At 53.4% G+C, this 22349-nt stretch overlaps 1 protein-coding gene across 6 annotated transcripts in view; it reads right to left on the bottom strand.

The window, feature by feature from the left end:
* Nucleotides 1–22349, bottom strand: part of DNMT3A (DNA methyltransferase 3 alpha) — a 96911-nt gene that overhangs the window by 38764 nt on the left and 35798 nt on the right. For 3 of the 6 annotated variants that reach the window (XM_079110127.1, XM_079110126.1, XM_079110128.1), the window contains exons 3-4: nt 19145–19249; nt 4106–4376 (exon numbers count right to left, since the gene is read on the bottom strand). In XM_079110127.1, coding sequence (XP_078966253.1) covers nt 4106–4376; nt 19145–19249 — 376 coding nt within the window. Of the gene's footprint in view, nt 1–4105; nt 4377–17913; nt 18045–19144; nt 19250–22349 lie in introns of those variants that run through there. The other 3 variants (XM_079110130.1, XM_079110129.1, XM_079110133.1) reach the window with 3 other exon arrangements.

The following is a 22349-nucleotide window of genomic DNA, read 5'->3' as shown; positions in this document are numbered from 1 at the left end:
ATTCCTTGAGGTACCCGCTTCCTGATTCCCAGTCCACTAGTTCCCCCAAACAGAATGACTTTTCCTTATGCAGTTTCCAATTGGCTTGTTTCTGGAATTTTCTCCCTGAGAAACTGCGCATGTCCACTTGACTGATTCCCCCCCCCTCCCCGCGCTCTCTCTCTCTCTCTCTCTCTCTCTCTCTCTCTCTCTCTCTCTCTCTCTGTCTCTCTCTGTCTCTCTCTCTCTCTCTCTCTGTCTCTCTCTCTGTCTCTGTCTCTCTCTCTCTCTCTCTCTCTCTCTCTCTCTCTCTCTCTCTCTCTCTCTCTCTCTCGCCAGCCTGGCCCAGCAGACGCCACCGGGCTGCCTCAGAATGTGGCACTTGTGGCAAGGCAGGCAGTCGGCCGCTCTCCCAGTCCTCCCTCTGCAGTCCATCTGCTCCTGGCTGGGTCCCAGGGTCCCAGGCAGGGCAGGTGGCTGTGTGCCTTCCAGGGTGCCCCTGGCAGACTGGAACATGACCCCCCACCCCCACCCGGGGCGTCTCAGGTCCTGGGGGCAGGGGAGGCCAGGGGCTTCTAACGCTCACTGTTCTGAGATACATTCAGCCAGGTCACCCCAAGTTCTCTTTGAAATGAACCCAAATCCCCATGATGGGCCTGAGTCCAGATTTACCCACAAGGCAGTCACTAGCCCAATACTGGGCACCGTGCTCAGTCCGACCAGAGAGGAGCACTGTGCTGACCCTAATCCGGTCCTTTACTAGTTATATAATCTTGGGTAATTTAACCTTTCTGAACCCTTGGTTCCCAATCTGTAAATGGGGATAATAGGAAACTTCTTCTTGCTCACAAGGATACAATAAAGGGTGCCAGGTTTGGTGGCACACACCTATAATCCCAGGCACTTAGAGGCTGAGGCAGGAAGATTGCAAGTCAACCAGCCTGGGCAACTTAGTGAGACACTGGCTCAAAATAATATACAGATTTAGAAAGGGATGGGTATAGAGTGATAGAGTATTAGCCTAGAGTGCATGAGGCCCTGGGTTCTATCCCCAATACTGCAAAGAAAAAAAATTAGGGCTTCTCAGACTTTACTCTGCATAGACATCATGAGGATCTTTTAAGATGTACAGCCTGCTTCAGTGGGTCTGAGGCAGAGCTGGAGATCCTCTATGCTAGCTTTCCAGGCCAGGCGGACACCACCAGTCCTGGATCACTGTGAATAGTAAGGTAGCGAAGCACATTGACTCGCAGTGCTTGGTGATGGACAGCATGTTCCCTGGTCCTTAGGATCCGCATGTGGTATTCATGCCCGAGTGCAGGGAGCTGGCTCTCGACCTGATTGCTCATCTCACTTCCCTATCCTTCCTCCTGGCCTTCCTCTCAGGATCAAGATCCCTCTTCTCAGGATCTGCTGGAATACTGCCTAAAGTCTTCCATTTTTACTGTACAGGAACTAATAAAAGGGTACCAGGAGAGATGGGTGGGACTCCTGGAATGAAGGGAACTGAAAGGAGACCGTGGCTGAGTCACTTCCTCCCTGGGGACTTAATCTCCTTTCTCATCTGAACCTACCAGCTGTGTGCACTCTGGGCCAGCTGACTGCTGGCCAGTGGAGGCCTCCACCCCTAGTGCCCCCTGGCAGAGCCTCCAGGAGGCCATTCCAGGTAATGCCTCACCAATCTCAGCATCCTGGCTGCTCTGCAGTGGCCTTTGGGGATGCCACAGCTCTGATCCCTGCCAGCATCTCCACTTCCTGGATAGCTGAGGCCACACAGGAGTGCCCCAGCATCAAGTTTTGGAGGTGGAGATTTCCAGCCTTTGTGCCCAGCATCCATTCTAGCACCAGATTCTGATGAAGATCCTCCATGTCTGAAAGTCCCCAACCTAGAATAGTCCTTAACGTGTCCTTACCTCTCACATCACTCACTTCTCATCACCTCCCTCTCGCTCTGGGGCTACTTCTCAGAGCCAAGCTGTTTCCTTTCAATGCCTGCAGCTGCCTCCTAACCTCCTTCCCTGCCACTTCCATCCATTCTGGGTCCAGACAGCAAAGTGATCTTTTCAACCTGCAGAGCCTCTCAGGTCACTCCTAAGAAGGCTGCCTTGAAGGACTGTCTAGTCTGGCATCTGCCACTCACTGCCTCTCACCCTTCTCCCTGGCTTTGTCCACTCCAGACTGGTGGCTTCCTCAGGTCCTGGGGAGCCCTACTCCTTTCCACCTAAGAGCACACCTGGAACAGGGCTGTTCTCTCTCTGCCTCTGCCAGCCCTCGCCTGTGGGACTCCAGTTCCTGGGCCAGCACTGATTCCTCTGCCATAGCTCCTCAGGGCACCATGTTTCCTTACCCTTACAGCATTGCTCTCTGTGAATCATCACACCTTTTAAAGGGTGGAGTCCCTCTGGCCCACTGGGATGTCCTTGGGGGCAAGAACAGGCTTTTGTTCATGAGAGCTTCCCAGACCAGCACAGGTCCTGGTACATAACAAACAGATGTTTAATGGACACCTGTTGGCTGGCTGAAGGAGCTCGAGAGAACAACTAGAAATTCAAACAGGGAAATTCCAAACTGAAGACAAACCCTCAAGGCTAAAGAGCAGCCTTGGGGCTCTATCTTATCCTGCCAGGCAGGAAGGACTGGCCCTGCCCCAGGCAGCAGCATGGCACCTATCCTGGTGTGATCCCAGCAACCTAGAAGTAGAGCCGCCACACCAGGTTGGGAAGGGCTGCTGGGTACCCAGGCTCTCCTCCTGTACCTCTGGCATTGAGAACTGGAGGAAGGTGTCTCTCTCCCTTCCCTCTATCACTACCCATAGATTCACCCAACACTCCCAACAAAGTATGAGATAGACACTCAGAGGCCTGGGCAGTTCGAGAACCACCCGTGCCACATCCCATTCCAGAATAGCAGAGGAGAATGGGAAGCAGGAGAGCAAGATTCAGCGAATCCTGGTTCTGCCATTTACAGGTTTGGGGGCCATGAACAAGGCAATTTATCAGCCCTAATTTCTCCCTTAGGATGGGGATAATAATACCTCTTGAATGAGATTGTTTGGAGCAGCAGTAAATAAAACAACAAACGCAGAGTGCCTCAGATAGTGCCTTGCACACAGTGGAGCATCATAAATATTTGTTGAATAGCAAATGAAGGATATTTTAACATAAGTTTGGAAATCTCTTTTCTGGAAATGTTCTCCATTCTGCATAAATATTAGGTTTGGATGCATGCAAAGTAAGTTAAGCCAATTAATCAATTTACTCATTCCATCACACTTGGAAGGAAGACTTTTTGAAATTAAAATGCACATATGCAAAACAACCTGGCAGGGCCCTGGGAGGATCAAATGTGACAATGTCTGAGGAAGTGCTGTGGAAGCTGTGAAGCCCCAGACAAATGCTAGTTGTCCTCATTACTAACTTGTTTACAGCTCGGTTGGCCCTGAAATCTCTGGCTTAACCTGAAAGAGAAAAGTGGGCAATTTTCCAGAATTCCAGGATGAGGCCAGAAAGTCCCCAGATGAAGAGGACCTAGGCTGGGCGAGGCACAAACGACCCCTCCCCAACCCCTGTCCTCTCCCACGCCCCAGTGTCACAACCAATTTTCCAATGGAATCAACCAGACTGTGGTGGTAGTGGGGATCAGGAGCTCTGTGCTGGGGGAGGCACATAGGGCACATATCTGCCCACACACTCTCAGATCAGAGGATACGCATGCGGCAGGCCCCAAGAGCTGCCGATCATGGGAAAGAGTAAGCAGGCCGGTGGGGGCTGAGGGAAACTGAGGCACACAGCCAACCCAGCAGGAAGGGGGATGCCTGTTATCCTTGCCTAGCCACCCTTGGCCTTGTGCAAACCCACTGATGCCAGATCTAGCTTTTTTTTTTTTTTCATGAAAAGCCAAAACTCCAGATTTTTATGTGAAGTTCCTTGATTTTTAAATACTGGCAACTAATTTTTTCAATGTTTAAAGCACTGTGTGGGCCAAATAAGCCATGTGTGGCAGCTGCACTCCGCCAGCAGTCTGCAGGCAGAGCCCCAGCTTCCACCCTGGCCTGTCCCCCTGGGGCCTATCTGCCAGAGAACCAGTCTTGGCCCTCCGGGGATCAGTGGGCCCAGAGCAGACTCACCCTCTTCTGCAGGGGCCCCTCGGCCCTCCTTGGGTGCACAGCAGCCATTCTCCACTGCTCTGGAGGCTTCGGGTGGGGACTCGGCTGCACCCTCTCCCTCAGCTGGGGCTCCGCCCTTCTGTCCACCAGCGGGGCTCCCTTCCTCAGGCTGGGGCTCACTCCGCTTCTCCAAGTCCCCATTGGGTAACAACTCCGCAGGGCCTGAGTCCTGAGCCATGGACGGGGACTTGGAGGTGGCCGCGGCGTCCTTGGGTGTGTCACTGCTTTCCACCTGGAAGCAAAGGAGGGTACACAGGGAAGGGTTAGGTGAGGACCGTCGCCTCCTTTGGATCACAGATCCTCTGACATTCTGGTGAAAGTTACGCTCCCTCTGTTCAGGAACTGATGTTCACACATGCCTTCATGCAAGTGGATATATTGTTTGCTTTTAACGTCAGAGGGTCTGTGACTTGACCCTCAAAGTTAAGGGGTCTGGGGCAGGTTGGCCAGCCCGTTCCCACTGCCACCCCACTGGACCCCAACTCACTAAAGTTCCTAGGGCTTCCAAGCCTTCTCTGCAGTCCCCTCTTCAAAACAAATGCTTCTTATGTTATCTGTCATTCAAACCAGGACCCTTCTTTAGAAGATTCCAGTGCTGCCAGATCAGTTCTGGGAACCCCAGACTGGCCTGATTTCTGTGGTAAGAACCTCCCCAGCTTTCCTCTGGGTGTCTCAAAGCATGAGAGTCAAAGGAGTCCTCTCAAAGAAGCATCCGCTGGGCCCAAGCCAGCACAGCTCTCTGCCCTTCAGATTAGGCCCCCGTGGGTTCTGGGAGAGCCAAGGCCCCAGCAAGCCTGCAGGCACCACTCCTGAGCATGGGGTCCCACATGTCCCCTCAAAAGGCAGTGCAGTGCTTCATCCCCTGAAGCTGCGGACAGAGTTTGCTAAGGTTCCAGCTGATAGAAACCAAATATGGTTCCAGCTGATAGAAACCAACCACCCGTGCATTTTCCTGCCCATTGCCTGATTACAGCCAGTCAGTCAGTCTCCCTGGGAAGCAGGTGAGGAGCCCAAGACTCTTGGAGAATTTTATGATTTGCCTGAGGTCCTTAATTTATAAGGACAGAACAAGTGCAGGAAAGCCAGTGGCCTTCGTGCTCTGTGCATGCACACTCTGTCCTCAGCCAGCTGATGGGAAGTGGTCAGGACATCTTGGGAAAAATGCTTGGGGCAGGAAAAGGTCAGGGTCCCTGCACTCAATGCTCTGCCACCCTCTTGGGCATCAGGCTGCATGCAGTAACCCTCCACTGCAGAATGCCTGGAGCCAAGAAGTAGAAGGCCAGGGGCAGGATGGGATCAGCAAGCCTTAGGGAAGGCACTGCTCTCAGAGGTGCCTCGGTTTCCTCACCTGTAAGGTGAGATGACTAGGCTCAACCACTGGAAGCTTTATCTAAGTCTTTTTTTTCCCGCATTATAAAAATCAAGAGTGAAGGAGGGCTGGGGAAAGGTTGATCGAAGGGAACTAATTTATGGTCAGAAGTAAGAAGCTATGGTATGCTATTGCACAATAGGGTGACTATAGATACGGTACCCTATATGTCAAAAAGAAGAAAGAATTTTGTATGTTTTCAACATAAAGAAATAATAAGTGTTTAAGGACAGAAGTATGTTTAACCTGATTTAAACATTACAGAATATATACATTTATTGAGACTTCATGGGGTACCCCATTAATGTACATAACTTTCTTTTTGGACTCAGGGGTCCTCTACCACTGAGCCGTATCTTCAGCTCTTTTTATTTTTTTATTGTTTTACATGAATTCATTAATTGCAATACTAAGGATTGAACCTGGTCTGCTCTGTCGCTGAATTACATCCCCAGCCTTTTTAAAAATTTTGAAACAGGGTCTTACTAAATTGCTGAAATTGACCTTGAATTTGCAATCCTCCTGCCTCAGCCTTCAAGTTGTTGGGATTACAGGCATGTGCCACCACATCCAACTTTATTTTTAGTTTTGAAAAAGGTCCTAATTTAGTTGCCAAGACTGGCCTTGCATCTGTGATCCTCCCACTTCAGCCTCCTAAATTGCTGGGACTATAGGCAAACACCACTGCACCCATAATGAGCATAATTTTTATGTTTTTATGTATCAATTGAAAAAATAGTAATAGAAAGTCAGACATATTATAAAATTTCAAACTGCACAAAAATGAATAAGGTTAAAGCTCCTATTATAACTCCCCATCCCCCAGATCACTCCCCACAAGGTAAACCTATATTAAGGGCTCAGCAAACATCCTTTTTAGACTTTCTACAGTCGTTTGTAAGTTACATGTTTATCCATACATATTCACACACGCACCCGGATCCAGACTCATGTTTTTATCGAAGGGCATCATGTGACTTGTAATGTCTTACAACTCACTTTTCCCTTAATCAACAGTGGGTGTTCTCCACAACGGTGCTCGTGGCTCTGCCTCCTGCTTAATGGGTGCTCCCGGATTCATGCACACAGAGGGTGCTTGAGCCCATCTGCTTTCTGCTGCAGTGAGCACCCTGGCACCTGTGGCTCCTGAATGTGTATGTATCTGTAGGGCAGAATCCCAGGAGTGGCTGGCAGGGTTAAGGGCATGCCTGTCTAAGTGCAAGGAGAAATGCCACGGTCCCTTAGAAGGCTGTCATACCAGAGCACAGCCCAAGGGGTGCTGACGCCCAGCCCTCCCCTATGGCACTGCTTCTGCTCTGCAGGCCTAGGACTTAAACAAAGCCCACTGCTATCTGGTGAGGAACTCTCAGAGGTGGCAAACAGGGACCAGGGCCTTGGGAAAAAACAGCAAAACCAGGGTCCTCCCAGGTAGGCTCCTTCCTGGCCCGGCTCCCTATGTGAGCTCTTCCTAGGCTGTGCAGAGCTGGGGCAGACCTGCCTCTGGGAAGAGAGAAGCCCCAGGAAGCTGTGCTGCTGCAACCCCAGGAGGCTGCAGCAAGCGGAAGAGCAAGCGCCTGGTAGGAGGAGAAGGTTCCACAAGGCTCAGCAGGGCTGGGCCAGCAGAGCCAGGGCATCCAGACCCCTGTCCACAGCCTTGGCAGCATGACGTCCATGTATCCCACCCTGCCCAGGACCCAGCCTGTCTCTCCAACTCCAGCCTAGAATGTACCTCTCTAGTGTAAATTCTGTCACCCTGCAAGCTCAGTCACACGTGTGAGGAAGTCAGACTGCCCATGCAGCCTGGAAAGGGGCACACACTGCTGCCCCAGTAGCCACCTTCTGCGGACCAGTTGCACTAGGCACCATAAGGTCCCCAACATGACACTACAGGGTAGTGGCTGTGGGTCCCTCCTGGTCAGAGCCAATCTCTCACTTCCTTTCCTTTAGCCACCTGCTGCCCCAAGGAACTGCTGGAGGCCACTCACTGTCACTCACTTCCTGCTTTGGGATCACAAGGCCTCCTCTTACCGTGGGACTCACTTCCTATTGACTGCCAGCTCCATAGTACAGGGACCCAAGAGTGCCAGCTCAGAGACCCAGCCCAGGGCCCCGGCACTGAGTAGGCACCTCCTCTGCCTTGCCAGGAGGATCCTTGCCTGCAGCAGCATCAGAGGTACCATTCTCCCAGAGGCAGAAGCTGGCACATTGGGTGGATGAGGGAGAGAGGACTCTGCGCAGCTCCAGGCCCAGGGTTGGCTCGGCAGCTGAGCCCTCACTGCGTCCCATTAGTTCACATCATCCCATCCTCTGGCCCACCTTCTCTGGTTCTGAGGAGTCCTGAGTCAGCCATGAGGCATGAGGGCAAGCTGATGGCTCCTGCATGGTCACCCGGATGCATTCTGGAACCCATCAAGAACCCCCTGTGCTGGTCCAGTGAATGGCACCTGTAATCCCAATTACTCAAGAGGCTGGACGTAGGAGGACCCCAAGTTCAAGAGCAGCCTCCGCAACTTAGTGAGGTCCTGTCTCAAACTAAAAACTTAAAAATGGCTGGGGAAGAAGCTCAGTGAAGTCCTGGGTTCAATCCTCAGTACTGAAGTTACTGGGGCCAGGAGTGGGGGGAGTAGGCTAAATGTGGCTCTCTGGGGCCCAGTATAACTGAGCAGGGCAAATCCAACTATAGAAAACCACTGAGACAAAGGAAGGAGGTCAGGGCCACTGACTTAAACAGCCTTCCGAGTCTCTGGTAGGAGCTGGGTGCTTACTCAGGTAAGAAGCCTGGGGGGACCACCCAGTCAGGCCTGGACTCTTCGGCAGCCACCTCCATGCCTGCCTTTGCAGTTCTATCTTCCCCTCTTCCCACCCTGCTAGCTTGTGGACACCTGGAACTTGGTGACTCTGCTTAATCCAGCAAGATTTAGCGGACAGGACAGGTGCTCAATAAATATTCACAACTGACTCGCTGATGGCAAAGACAGGGTTAAAAGTGTGAACACCCTGCTCATGAGCTGGGAGGGAGCTTCAGCCCTATTGCCATGTCATATACAAGAGCTGGGCCAGCTGGTTGTGTTTGCTCTGTCTGCCACCCCTCCCATCCTCAGCTATGCTGGGGACTAAACCCCTGGGCCTTATCCCTGCTTGCTAAGTGCTCTACCACTGAGCTATGCCCTAGCCCTGTTTGCTTTTATTGTCACAGTGCCCTAAAAAGAGACACAGGACACCCCTGAAAATGCATTCTGGCCATCTCAGATGGCACCGACAGCAGTTGCAGATGATGGCTTCAGGAAGGGAAGAGGGGCGGATTCATCCCTTGCTTCCTGTCCTCAGGGACCACTGCAGTCCATGACACTTGTGTCCCAGGTCTGAGTAACACTTGGTCTTGGTCGTGGTGTCCACGCCTGCCTGCCCCACCCAGTGTGCCTCATTTTGGGTAGTCAAATGCTGCCCAACCCCTCCAAAGGTTCCTCAGAGTTTGCTGGTCTCCCGCCGTCTTGCCAGGCAGGCCCCATCCCTGCTGGGACAACTGCCTCCTGTTCCCTGTTGCCCACCACCTCCTCCTCAGGCCTATCCTGTGAACAGCTCATTCCAAGCAGATCAAGTTGATGGTTCTCAGCTGGGGGTGACTTTACCACCTCCACCCCAGGGCATTTGGTAATGAGTTCAGAGACATTTTAGGGCAGGGGGAGTACTGGGGAATCAAACCCAGTGACACTTTACCACTGAGCCATATTCCCAACCCTTTTTATATTTTGAGACAGGGTCTCACTAAGTTGTTTAGGGTCTCGCTAAGTTGTTGAAGCTGGCCTCCAATTTGCGATCCTCCTGCCTTGGCTTCCTGAGCCACTGTACCTGGCTGGAGACATTTTTTTTTTGTGGGGGAAGCAGGGATTGAACTCAGAAGCCCTCAACCACTGAACCACATCCCCAGTTCTTTTTTGTATTTTACTTAGAAATAGGTTCTCACTAAGTTCCTTACGCCAGCCTCAGCAAAAGGCAAGCTGAGGCTGGCTTTGAACTCTTGATCCTCTTGCTTCAGCCTTCCAAGCCACTGGGATTACAGGCATATGACACCATGCCCAGCTGGAGACATTTTTATTGTCAAGTGGCTGCTGGCATCCACACCCTGCAAGCCTAAGATGGCCTTGCTGACAAAGGGTTATTCAACTCGAATGTCAGAATGTCTTTGAAAAACCCTGAGTTGAGGCTAGGGGCAATGACTAGTGACTGCCTTCTTCTATTGGAAAAAAATTTTTTTTTGTTTTGGCGGTGCTGGGGATTGAACCAGGGCCTTGTGCATACTAGGCAAGCACTCCACCACTGAGCTATATCCCCAGCCTCTTCTAATGAAATTAAAAAAAAAAAAAATTTTTAACTGTGTATACAAAATTTTTAAAGTGTATACAAAATCGATCATTTTGACGATTTCCAATATACACCAAGTTCATTCACATTATGGTACAACCATCACCACCATCCATCTCCAGAACTTTTTTGTCATCTGGAGCAAAAATTCTGCACCCATTAAACAGCAAACCCCGCTCAGTCTCCCCTTCCCTGGTGACCACTATTCTACTTTCTGTCCTCTAAGGAACATCTGAGTCTCTCTCATGTTACTGTGTTAGGCCTCCTGTCCTTGCAGCCCCTAGCCTTACCCCACCCCCAGTTCCCAAAGCCCCCCACCATGTAGCTGGCAGGTGTGAACAGCTGCTGGTCCCAGCCTCGCTGGAGGATGGGGTAGCGTCCCTGCAGCAGTCACTCCCTGTCCCCAGCCCACGGCATGCCACGCTTGTTTACAAAGCGCTTTCTCACCCGATCTCATTATACCACTCATCAGGCTGCACCTAATTATTTGTTTACCGTATGTCTCCCTCTTAGACTGTGAGCTTTGCCTTATTTATCTTTTCGTTTCTCTCCACCTACAGCTCTCCAGCCTCAAGCACAGGACCTGGCAGCCATATGCTTATAAAATTAATAAAGTTAATTATCACGATGATCCCGAGGCAGCCAGTGTTGTCCTCACTTTTCTGAGGAGAAAGCCCCTGGGCCCATCTTGGGGCACACGCCTCCCAGGAGGAAAAGCTTCCAGGACGACCCAGGTACAAGAGAGACTTTTAAAGGCCAACTCCCGCTCTGCGTTGGGTCCTAGGAAAATCCCAAGCAAACCCCATGGATTCCAAGAAGGAGAGGCAGGCTCTGGTGTGCCTCAGAAGGGCAGGCTTTGCTGGGAGGAAAAGCCAAGGGTGAAGCGGGAGGGAGCCCTTCAGGGACCCAGTCCAATTCCCCTGTGCCACCTCATCCTCCACTCCTTCTGCTCCTGGAAGGCCAGACGCAGGCCAGACGCCAGAACGCCCACCTCTTTCCCCAGGTGAGGCCATGTCTCCCAGGTAGGGCAAAGTGCTCAAGTTCTCAATGGGAGAATGACAGTTAAAGTTCCTTTATTATAATGTTTACACACAAAAACGAAAAACCAGGCACACAAGAGGTGAGGGACAAGCAACTGAGGAGCAGTGCTGGGGGTAGGGAGGCCCGGCAGCTGGCACACGCACGCATGCACCCGACTTCCAGCTCGAGCCACCAGGAACTCCTCCTGGCTCCTCCAGGCTGGCTATTGTGCCTTTAAGGCCTTGGCAGGGTTCTGCCATCCGGGAACCCTGGCATCTGGCCAGCCGTGGGCTCTTGACACACAATCTCTCACACACACACACACACACACACACACACACACACACACACACACACGCACGGCGTTCACCCTGGCCCGGCCAGCAACACACACTGACGGTGCTGGTAGGGCAGGGATGCTCAAGCGAAGGCCGAGGAGCACAGCCAGTCCCTCCGCTTGCAGGGCTGCCCCTTGCTCCTTGGCTGCCACAGCCCATCAGCCCCCACCCAGCCTGGATTTTTCCAGGTTGACTCCAGTTTCAGGAAACAGCCACATGTCCAAGTACACAGGGCAGCCCTGCCCCTGAAGCACTGGCACGCGGCCGCCACTGCCCGCCCCTGGCCTCCCTGCAGCCCCTTCCCCTGGCAGCCCCCCCGCCCCCCCGCCCCCCCCACTGAGACCTTGCAGCTGGAAGTGGCCCGTGGCAGCAGGGGGAGCCAGAAAGACCCACCCCCTCCCTGCTCCCAAGGGAGGTTCCGGAAGGCTCGCCTGCTTGCTGCTCCCGGGAGTCAATGGAGTCGGGCTCCAATACTTGAGAACTAGAACTGACTCCTCTGATTTCCTTTCTTCCAGTGGAGTAGCTAAAATGGCCACCAGAGGGATGAGGGAACAGCAGGACCAGCTGCCAAAGATGGCTTCTCCAGAAACCCGGGCCCCAGCAAAGGCAACGAGGCCCCACCTGGTCCCCCTTACCACTTCCACTGGGGGCTGCCTCCCTCCTCCCCAGAGCTCTGTCCACCTGTGAGTGTCCAAGGAGGGAAGCCCCAGCCAGGCTGCCACTAGCCATGGCAACTGGCTGTGAGACAAACTGCCCAGAGAGCAGCACTGTGAGTGACTCAGCCCACTGGGGTTCCTTCCCCAGCAGGACACCTGTCCACCTGAGTTTGGGCCTGGTTGTGCTCTTTGAAGTCAACCTCAAGGGGTTTCGCCATGAGCTGGAGGCTCCCTTCAAAGAGCCACGGTGTACAAGAGATCACCATGTCAGTCTCTGGAAGGCGCGGGCTTCCTAGGCGACAGGCTTGGTAAGAAGGGAACCCGCCATGGCAAAAGGTACTTTCTCCTGAAGTGTCTAGGGGCTGTGATTGTCCTCCCCCGCCTGACAGGACGTCATAGCCCAGATGGCCATGATCTCTTCAGTCCGCCCTCCCGCGGCAGACTTGCCTTCCCTTCTCTGGCGCTTTTCCAGCTCACTTATGTCCTTCCTGAGGTGGAGAGCCCAAATGCATGGAGCTTTCTGGGTGGCGGAGGACAGGGAAGCAACGTCGAGACTGTTCAGTCAGCGCTCCGCAGCCCCAGGAGACACGGGAGCCACTGGCTCCTAAGAGTACATGGGGCTGGAACCTGTGGGTATGAAGGACTTACTGGAGGTGGCCCAGGAGTGTGACTCTGGGGAAGGAGCCCGGAAGGGGCACAAGTAGACAAAGGGATTTTTCTGAAAAGCAAAATGGTGATTCTGAGAGTTCACTTGAATGCCCCCATACGGCCAGCTATCTAGTGGCCTCCAGCTGGGTCCTTTCAGGAGCCTTGGTGTCTGATGGCAGCCTGGCACTGATACTGCTCTGCCATCACTGGGGCCTGGGGCATCGCCTTCCCTTCCTTCCTCTCCTTATCCCCAGAGGCCAGCAGCACAGGCCCTGCCAACCTGAACCCCCACTGCCACTCCCTTGAGGCCCTGGGGCTGTTTGGGGGTCTCTCTACCCTCCCTCCCATGTCCTGGCAGGATGAGCCCCACCGGGCTCCTGGATGCCAGAGCCAGCTCCCCAGACACCACTACCATGGCTTCACAGCCTCCTGCAGACCTTCCAGGAAGACGTGTTTCAGAAAGGATAAAAAATGAACACTCAGGCTGCCTGCAAACTCCCTTCCAACCTGGATTGGATTCAGTTAAAAAATAAAGCCCAGTGTACACGGCCAGGCCGGTCAGCTCTCAGGTCCTGCCTCCCACCTCCTGCCTCCCTACAATGCACCAGTCCACATGCACTCCTTCCCCACACTTTGCTCAGCAAGGTCACAGCAAGTGTCTGTCACTTCCCCCTTGGCTGCTACACTTTTTGGTTTTTTTTTTTTAAACCTCTGAGCTATATCCCAAGTCCTTTTTATTTTGAGCCAAGGTCTGAGTTGCCTTGACTGGCCTTGAACTTGTGAACCTCTTGCCTCAGCCTCCTAAATCACTGGAATTATAGCCTGCCACCCTCTTTTAAGGCCCACATGGAGCCCCACATCCTCCAACATCCTCCCTAGCTTCTCCAGCATCCGTAGGAGTCACACAGTTTGTGAAGTCCACACCACTGACTGGGCCCTTCGGTACTAGATTCCAATGGTGGGTGTTGACTTGATTGCTGGGGCTGGGGGATCTGCAGGGAAGAGGTCAACGTCTCATACCTCATGAGCTACACTTTCTTCACACCTTCCAACATGTGAGAAGACAGGAGAAAGGGCGGAATGTGAACTGATGCGGCTGGAGCCCAGAAATGAGAGAACCTATCTCAAGGAGTTTGGGACCTAAAAACAAGGGGGTACAGTTACCAAGTCACAGTTGGACAGGTTAGTGCAGGAGCAATTCTGGAAAAGAAGGGGATCTGAGCTCTGTGCTAACCTGGAGAAGAATCAAAAAGTCTAGTAGGTTGAAAAATTTGCCCATACTGTAAACTTTTTTTTTGGTACTGGGGATTGAATCCAGGGGTGCTTAACCACTGAGCCACATCCCCAGCCCTTTTTATTTTTTATTTTTAAGACAGGGTCTGACTAAGTTGCTGAGGCTGGCTTTGAACTTGTGATCCTTCTGTCTCAGTCTCCCAAACTACTGGGACTACAGGTGTGTACCACCATGTGTGGCCCAAACTGTAAACTTTTTTTTAGTTGTCGATTGAACTTTTATTTATTTATATGGGGTGCTGAGTATTGAACCCAGGGCCTCACACATGCCAGACAAGTGCTCAACCACTGAGCCACAACTCCAGACCCTGTAAACTCTTAAAAGTTGAGGGAAACTGCCAAGCTGACCTATGATGCAGCTTAAGGGTTCCCAAGCCTTGGGCAGTCGACACTCTGGGTCTTCTGCCCTGACATGGGGCAGTCTCGCTCCAGCAGACTCCCTTCCTCTGGTGTGCTAGAGGTGGGAGGTGGAGTCAGTAACCCCGGCTCGGCTCAACTGAGCTCAGCGCCAGCTCCCAGCCCCCTACTGCCCTTTCTGGGCTATTCTTAGCAAGAGGTGACCTCAGAATGCTCCCTCCAAGCAAAAATAACCCTAGAGGAAGTTGGTGGGTATAAATCTTCAATGACTAAACACGTACAGCTGGTGAACAGGGCAAGTCGCCCCCCAGGGTCTGGTGGGCAAGGGCAGAAACTGGCCCTCATTTGCCCCAGTTGGAACCAACCGTGAAGGACAAACAGTTTTGCAGTGCTGTCTGGGCTTGTGACCAGGGAGAAACTGGCCTCTGACAGCTTCACTCTGCAACATCCTCGGGCGCCGGTGGACAGGAAGATGCCCCTTCCCCGCCCCAGCAACACACGCAGGATCACCCCGCGGCCAGCCCCCTCCTCCCCATCATGGGCACTGGCCAACCCGCAGTCCCCGGCCCAGGTGCCAGTTCTCTTCCTAAGCTCCGCCCAGCCTTGCAGCTGGCTTCCTGTTTCCTGTTGTCGGCAACATCCTGGCTCTGTAGCCAGTGCTGCCTGCAAGCCGGGCGCTGCCTGGTGTTAGCGGGCCTGCCCTCAGTCCTCAGGCCACTGCAGCCTTCCCTACTTAAACACGGGCTTCCTGGTATTTGATCACTTTTCTCAGTTATACTTTTCTTTGTATGCTTTCTGGAACAGTTCTGTGCACTTTTTCAAACATCCTTGCATTCATACATTCACTTAACCTGTGGGTACCCACTCAGCCAGACTGAGTGGCTAGAGTGGAGAGGAGGAAAGGACACCATGAGCTCTGCAGTCAGGAGCCATGGGATTCAAGTCCTGAATCCTCTCTGAACCTCAGTCTCTTCATTGGAATGTTGGGATGGTAACTGATGGAGGTCCCCATCGACCCTGCAAAGTCTCCTCCTCAGCATCAAATGAGGCCGTCGTGGTAAAGGCCTCTGTAGCCAAGAAAATGCTATACAACTGTAAGTCTTTATTCATGATCCCTGTCCTCAGTGGGAGCAGACAAATGTAGTGTAGTTCAGCTTGGTGACCAGGCAAAGGGCATGGCACCAAGGGTCAAAACCAGGAGGGACAAGCTCTTTCCACTGGCTTTTCAAACTATCTGAGGTGAAAGGTCAGGTTTTGATTTTAGATTTTTAAATTCTCTGGTCACTGAGAAGTTATACTTCTTGTAAAATCAAAGTCAGGCACATGGATGTGGCGACAGTATCAAACTGATTAAAAAGCTACTAGGCTGGGGTGTGGCTCCGTGGTGGGGTGCTTCCCTAGCGTGTGCGAGGCCCTGGCTTCCATCTCCAGCACCACAAAACACAAAACTCTGATACACTCATTCTTCAGTCTGTACAGATAGGTAACCAACCAGCACATCCCCAAGTGAGGTCTAAGGCCACCCAGCAGTGGGCTTGGAACTGGTCTTTGATTCCTTAGCCGTTCAACTGTATTAATTTACAGACAGGGCAAGAAGGGAGAGGCCAGAGTGGGTCACAATGGCTGAACTGGGCTTCATTTTCAAGCCAGGCTTTGCAAGGTGGTAGCTCTGGGGCAGGCTGAGACCAGGGAAGTCTCAGAACAGGACAGGCAGCAGGGGAAGAGAGCTAGGTGTGTTCAGGGCCAGCCAGAAGATATGGTTTCTACGGCCAGAGAGGTGGTACTGGGGGGCAGGTGAGATCAGATAATAGCGAGCTCTAATGCCAGACTGAATACTCAGGTCTTGTCCTATAAGAAGGGCCCCAGGACCTGTGGACAGAGATATGCCAGGAAGGCGTGGTATTTAATGACTATGTGTGGCCTCTTCTTTCCAGCACAGTAGCTTGAAACGTAAATCTTTTTTTTCTTTTTCTTTTTTTGGTACTGGAGATTGAACCCAGGAACACTTAACCACTGAGCTTCAGCTACACCCCCAGCCCCTTTTATTTTTTATTTTAAGACAGGGTCTCACTAAATTGCTTAAGGGCCTCACTAAGTTGCTGAAGCTGGTCTCCAACTTGTGATCCTCCTGCCTCAGCCTCCCAAGTGACTGTGATAACAGGTGCCCGCCACTGCATCTGGCTGGGAAGATAAATTTTTTTTTTTTTTTTTTTTTTTTTTTTTTTGCGGGACTGGGGATCGAACTCAGGGTCTTGTGCTTTCGAGGCAAGAGCTCTACCAGCTGAGCTATCTCCCCAGCCCATCTGGGAAGATAAATCTGTATCTGGGTTTCTCCCCCACCTTGTGTAGGTGCTCAGTAAGTGCAAAGTGTCTGTTGTGGTGGGGAGGAATGGATGGGGGTTCTATGGTTCTACAAGGCATGCTGTCCTGGGCACCCCAGGGGCAAGTGAAGTTGGTCTGGGAGAGGGCCAGCAGGAGGCCAACACAGCAGTACCTGCAGCAGCACCGTGCTGAGGGCAGAGATAGGCCTTGGGAGCAAGAGGAGGAGGGAGCCCAAGATGTCTCAGCCTTGGGGCTGGGGAGGACACTGGTGATCTGCCTTGACCCTCCCTGCCTGGCATAGACAGTGCACACTGCACGAAGGAAGCCCCCTCCCCCCGCCCGCCATGCCCACTGCCAGGGCTAGCTGAGCTCCCTGCTCTCTAGGCTTAGCTGAGAGACACACTCCCTGGCAAAGCTATTCTCAGGGCCACAGTGGACCAGGTCCCAGAGAAGCCCTCCCTGCTGAGAGGCAAGGAGGCCAAGAGCAGCACCCGCACGCTGAGACCCTGGTCGGGACCCAGCAAAGGCTGCCCCCTGGCTGCAGTAGGAATTTCCCTGTGCAGGCGCCCAGGAAGGGTGTGCTGCTGCTGTTCCCTGGGCTGTGGCTTCTCCCGTGTCTCCAATGTGAAGGTGTCCTTCCCACCTGCCGCCCCTGCCTCCCCTGCACTCCCTTGCCTGGGGCCTCTCCTGAGAGTCCTGGTGGCTATCTCTCACCTAGGACACAGCTGGACCACATCTCACCCTGACTCGCAGGATGTGCGCTGCCTCCTGGGGGCTGCTCCGGGCCGAAGCTGCCCCTTGCAGGCCTGCACTGCAGCCTCGGATGTGGTCCCTGCAGCGGCACAGGCTCATTGCACCACCGGCCCAGTACATTTAGGCTCTGCTGCACTGTCTGCAAAGTGCCCCAGTAGGCGGACATGGCATGTATTATTGGCAGCCCTAGTTTACCAATGAGGAAGCAGCTCAGAGAGGTTAAGTAACTTGCTCAAGGTTACACAGCTGGGAAGCAGTAAATTCAGTTGCCGTTTCTTCTGTCAAATTGATTTCTGTGGCCTCTTAAGGAGGAAAGGTCTGGCTGGTCAAGGACAGGCCCAGCTAGCCGGGTGGTGCTCGCGTTCATTTCATTATCACTGCAGTCTCTACAAGGAACGCATCCTTATCAACCCCGTTTATCCAAGAGAACCTGAGATTTGGACCTTATCCGTGGCCACGGGTGGTGAGCTAGAGTTTGAACCCAGGTCTGCTGGACTCCAAAAATGGTGTTCCTCCTGTGCTGAAGCCCACTGCAGGCTGTGCAGAGATGAGCCAGCTGCTCACTCCTCTCCCGCACTGTCCATCTGTGGGCCATTTCCTGTGCCCTCTGACCCTCTCAGTGATGCCTTCCCTCTAATTTCAGAGACTTACAAATTGGAGTCAAAGGGTCGCTGGGTCTTCATTTGCTACAGGTGGTGGCTCTTGTCCCCAGGAACTAGATGGGGAAAGGGGAGTCAGCTCTGCAGGTCCCAGCTGCTGAGCCTTGGGAGGGAGGCAGGGCACACAGGAGTCAGGTATGGACTCTGACTCCAGCCTGGGCCCCCTCCCACCCGCCCACCCACCTTTGCCTCGAGGTGGTAGAAAAGTGTGTGGGGCATCCCAGGAATCTGCCAGTACTGCCCACTGCAAATGGAAATTCTTCTGAAGTCCCAGTTTATCTCTCACTGTCATGTGAATTTTTCATTCCAGGCCATAAAATATCTATGTCGGTTTTAATGTTCAAATGTTTACAAGCACTTAATTCTAGCTCTCACCTCCAGCAGGACCAGCAGTGGTGCCTCCAGCACCTAGCAGGTGCCCAAATCTCCCACCTCTAAGAACCCGCCTCCCACCTCTGCTGCGCTCTCCTGGGCTCCCTGCCCTGCGGGGAGTGTTTCCTTGAAGGGCTGAGTTACACAGCCGAGCCCCTAGCTCCCCCTCACCTTCTTGCTCCAAGTTTACCATTCTCAGCTGGAAGGGGCTGAAAGAAAGGAACCAGCTGTCTGGTGCTGGGGAAAACTACCCACCTCGGAGTTTAAGAGCTCAAGGCAGCCCCTCCAGCCCCAGCCTTGCCCTCTGAGCTCCCTTCACCCTGGCATCCCCAAAGCTCCCCATACCAATGGCCACAGCCCCAGAAGCCTGGCGCTTGTGGGCTGGCCTCGTGGCCTCCACCCCTGCAGGGCTTCAGCAGCGCCTGGCTCTCCTCTTACAAAGAGACTGCCCAGCCTGTGTCCTTTCCTTTCCCTGACGGGACTCCCAGCCTCAGGCGCCCCCCGTGGGGGTCTGAGGCCCAGGGTGGGTGTACGGATCATAGGGAGAGGCCTGAGCTGCCAGGCCAGGGGCTCTGTCCAATCCAGGGAGCCCAGCAGACTCTTCTGCTGCCCTTCCAGAGGGAGGCTGGGAGTCGGGGCTTGTCTGAAATCCCACCAGCCACACTCCCTGGCCCGTGGGACCTCCAGGTCTCAATGGACTAACAGGGAACTATGCAGGTGGCTGTGTGAGCCAAAGGATGGGAACGTGAGCCAGCTCTGGAGCTGGCCTTCACAGCTCCTGGTCCCTGCAGGATGTACATCACTGCCGTCCAGATCACGTGGTGTGTGTTGACGCGGGACAGGACACTCACTGGTGGGTGCTTCCGCTTCCGGCCAGGCCTCCCCACCTTCCGGGCCGTGGCACTGGGCTCCTGGCGCTCCTCCTTGCCTCGAGGCTCCTCCTGTTCTTCTCCCTCCTGTGGGCACAGACAACACAGCCAGTGAGCCAGAGCCAGTCCAAGAGGCACTTCCTCCAGACCTGTCTGGCTGGCTTTGGCCTCCTCCTATCCCATCCCCACGACATGCTCTCCCCTCCAAGAGTGACCACCACCTTCTCTCGTCTGGCAAAGCTGGAGCCACCCCTGAACGCCCCACTTAAATGTATCCAGGGTGGGGGGACTTCAGGGGACCCCGCTGTCCCAGCGAAAGCACTGTTCCCTCTTGTGACCACAACTTCTCAACCAAGAGATCACGATGCATGCTTCGATAAAGGATTTGTTTCTGAGTTAGGAGCTTATTTCTATGAAAAAAATCTTATGCAAGTCCAAAAATTCAATGAGTAATCTATTTAATGAATCTATTGAAAAGTATAAAATCACATGAAAAGTTAAATTTAGCGACGCCTATTTAAAATACACACAATACTTGAAATGAGGACTACTGTACAGAATGCAGGACTTTTATAGCTGCTGTCCGTACCGCTGCCCTGCAGCCTGGGCCACGCGGCTCTGGAAGCGCACGTGCGTGGCGCCCACAGGAGAGTCTCGGGCCACACCTTGCCTCCTCTTTCTTGATCCTCTTCACTTACTGAGTTCTGGACCAGAAGTTTGTTTTGTTACCTGCCCCCACCCCCTCGAGTACCTGTGTGGGGCCGGCCCCCTTGCTCGTCTCCTGGGGCAGAGACATAAACCTAGAAAGTCCTGCATCACTGCTCCAGCCTGGCCACAAACCACCCACAAGTCCCTTCTGACTCAGCCAGGCTCTGGCATGACTAATCGCCACCAGAAGTACTGTTGAGGAAGGAGAGACCCTGGCCCAGCGCAGGGCAGCAGGCTGCTCCCGGGCACTGCCGGCTGTGGAGCTGACAATGAGCTCAGGGCTCTTCTTGGGGAGGGCCAGCCCAGAGCGACAGCACGGCAGGTGAGGAGGAGGGCGCCCAGGTTTCCTGGAGATCCAGTTGAGATGGCCCTCGGCTTCCCACTCAACTTTCATTTTCTGTGATTTCAAAATAGCTTGTGGTTTGCCACATTAATCTTCAGGTGATGAAGGGACATGAGAACGTAAGCCTACTGCCACCAGCTGTAGACATCAAGCCCAGGGGCAGAGCTTTGCTGGCCCCTCTACCTTCCCCCGTCCATTCAAGGCATGTCCCTGAGACAGCCTGTCACAGCTCAAGTCCTGGGAGGCCTCCGAGGACAGGAGAGTGAGGGTGGTGGAGGCTCCAGGCCTCGGCACCGGTGGTGGCAACGGTCATGCTGGAGAGGGGGCAATGCTCTTAAAGGAGATGGAGGACAGTAAGAGGCACAGAAGGGTCCCCTGTGCACTGTGGGAACAAGAAAGGTGAAGCTGCCACCAGAGTCCAAGGTCGGCTGCTATGATATCAGGGCAGAGATCAGGCTGGGGCTCATAAAGCTGGCCTTCAGGAGCACTGTCACCAAATCTGCAGAAGGACATGGCAGTGGGCACACAGGGACTGGAGAGGGCTGGAGAGGACAATTTTAGGAACCCAGCACAGAAAGGTCTGGAAGGGACGCTGGGGGTCGGAAGGGCCTGTGCTGTCAGTCATGCGGGGCAAGGTCCAGTGTGGGGGGAGAGGCCGACCCAAGGGGCAGAGGTCCTTGAGGGGTTCTCTTCAGGAAAGCACGCCAGAGAGGCAGCCCCGACAGGAACGCCCAGGGGAGGCAACCAGCTGGAGAGGGAGCCCACACCACTGGAGGCCCAAGGCCATGTGCCCGTGGGAGGCCAGGCAGCTGGATCTGAGCCGTCCCCCAAGATTCCACAGACAACCCCGATAAGGAAGGGTCATGCACGGTGGCGCACGCCTCCCACCCCGGCTACTTGGGAGGCCGAGGCAGGAGGACCGTAAATTCAAGGCTAGCCTGGGCAACTCAATAAGACCTGGTCTCAAAATAAAAATTAAAACAGGCTGGGGCTGTGGGGGGGCTGTGGCTCAGTGGCAGAGTGCTCACCTAGCACGTGTGAGGCACTGGGTTTGAGCCTTAGCACCAAATAAAAATCAGTAAATAAATAAAATAAAGATATTGTGTCCATATACTAGTTAAAAAAAATTTTTTAAAGGGCTGGGGATGTAGCTCAGAAGTAAAGCACCCCTGGGTTTAATCCCCAATACCAACAAGCAGGGAATGGGGGAATAAAGGTATTCATTCTGCCTGCTTCTCAGGTTTCTTAGGAAACAAATGGTTTGTCCCCTCATTTATTTTGTTTTCTGCAGGATCCCCAGAGCCTAGGAAAGATTCTGGAAGAACTGCTACTGTCCAGAAATTCTGGGCTTTGAACTATTTTTTCAACAAACGACATTTATTACACAAAGGGCCTTGTTTGACCCTCTCGCTTTTATTCTGAACTAATCAGAGATGTGAACGCCAATCGGAACCTGTGATCAGCAAAAAGAAACCATGGTCACCACACGGCAAGGACTAAAACCGAATACCCTTGACGTTTCAGGATGGGCAAGCCCCAGCTCCCACCAGGCACCTGGGCAAAGCCTGTGGGGTCTCCGACAGGAGGCCCCCAGCACATGGGGACTCGCCGTCATTCCCCCAGGCCCCCGTCCCACATGCTGTCCAGCAGGCTCCTGGCTTTCAACTCAGGGCAACCCAGCCCAGGAAGAAGGGTGGACCCCCAATGCCAGGCTACCTCTCCAGGTTGGATTGGAGGAAATCAAGTCTCCACAGGACCCTCGGTCACAATTCACGCCAGGCCTGGCCCCTGCCCTTTCCATCTGGCCCTGAAGCACAGCTTTGTGAAAAACACATTATCTTCTGCCAGCACGTCATCCTTCCATGATGGAGCCCAAGCACAGGGCAGAGTGGAAGGCGATGCTTCCAGCCCTGGGCCTGCTCTGGCTCACACTAGTAGGCAGAGGCTGATGTGCCGAGCAGGGTGAGCAGCTGGTCGGTGCCATGCCCTCAGCGACTCCGAGGAGGCGTATCAACTGGTTACTTCCACATCTGTCATGGGGTCTGCTTTATTCAATATCTTTGTTGATGGTTTGAGCAAAGGAATGTAAAGCATGCCTATCGAATCTGCAAGTAGCACTGAATTAAGAGGCATCAC

This window comes from Sciurus vulgaris (genome assembly GCF_902686455.1).
Source record: "Sciurus vulgaris genome assembly, chromosome: 14".
Lineage (NCBI taxonomy): Eukaryota > Metazoa > Chordata > Mammalia > Rodentia > Sciuridae > Sciurus > Sciurus vulgaris.
The sequence above is the reverse complement of the archived record's forward strand: the minus strand, read 5'-3'. Positions and strand labels throughout refer to the sequence as shown.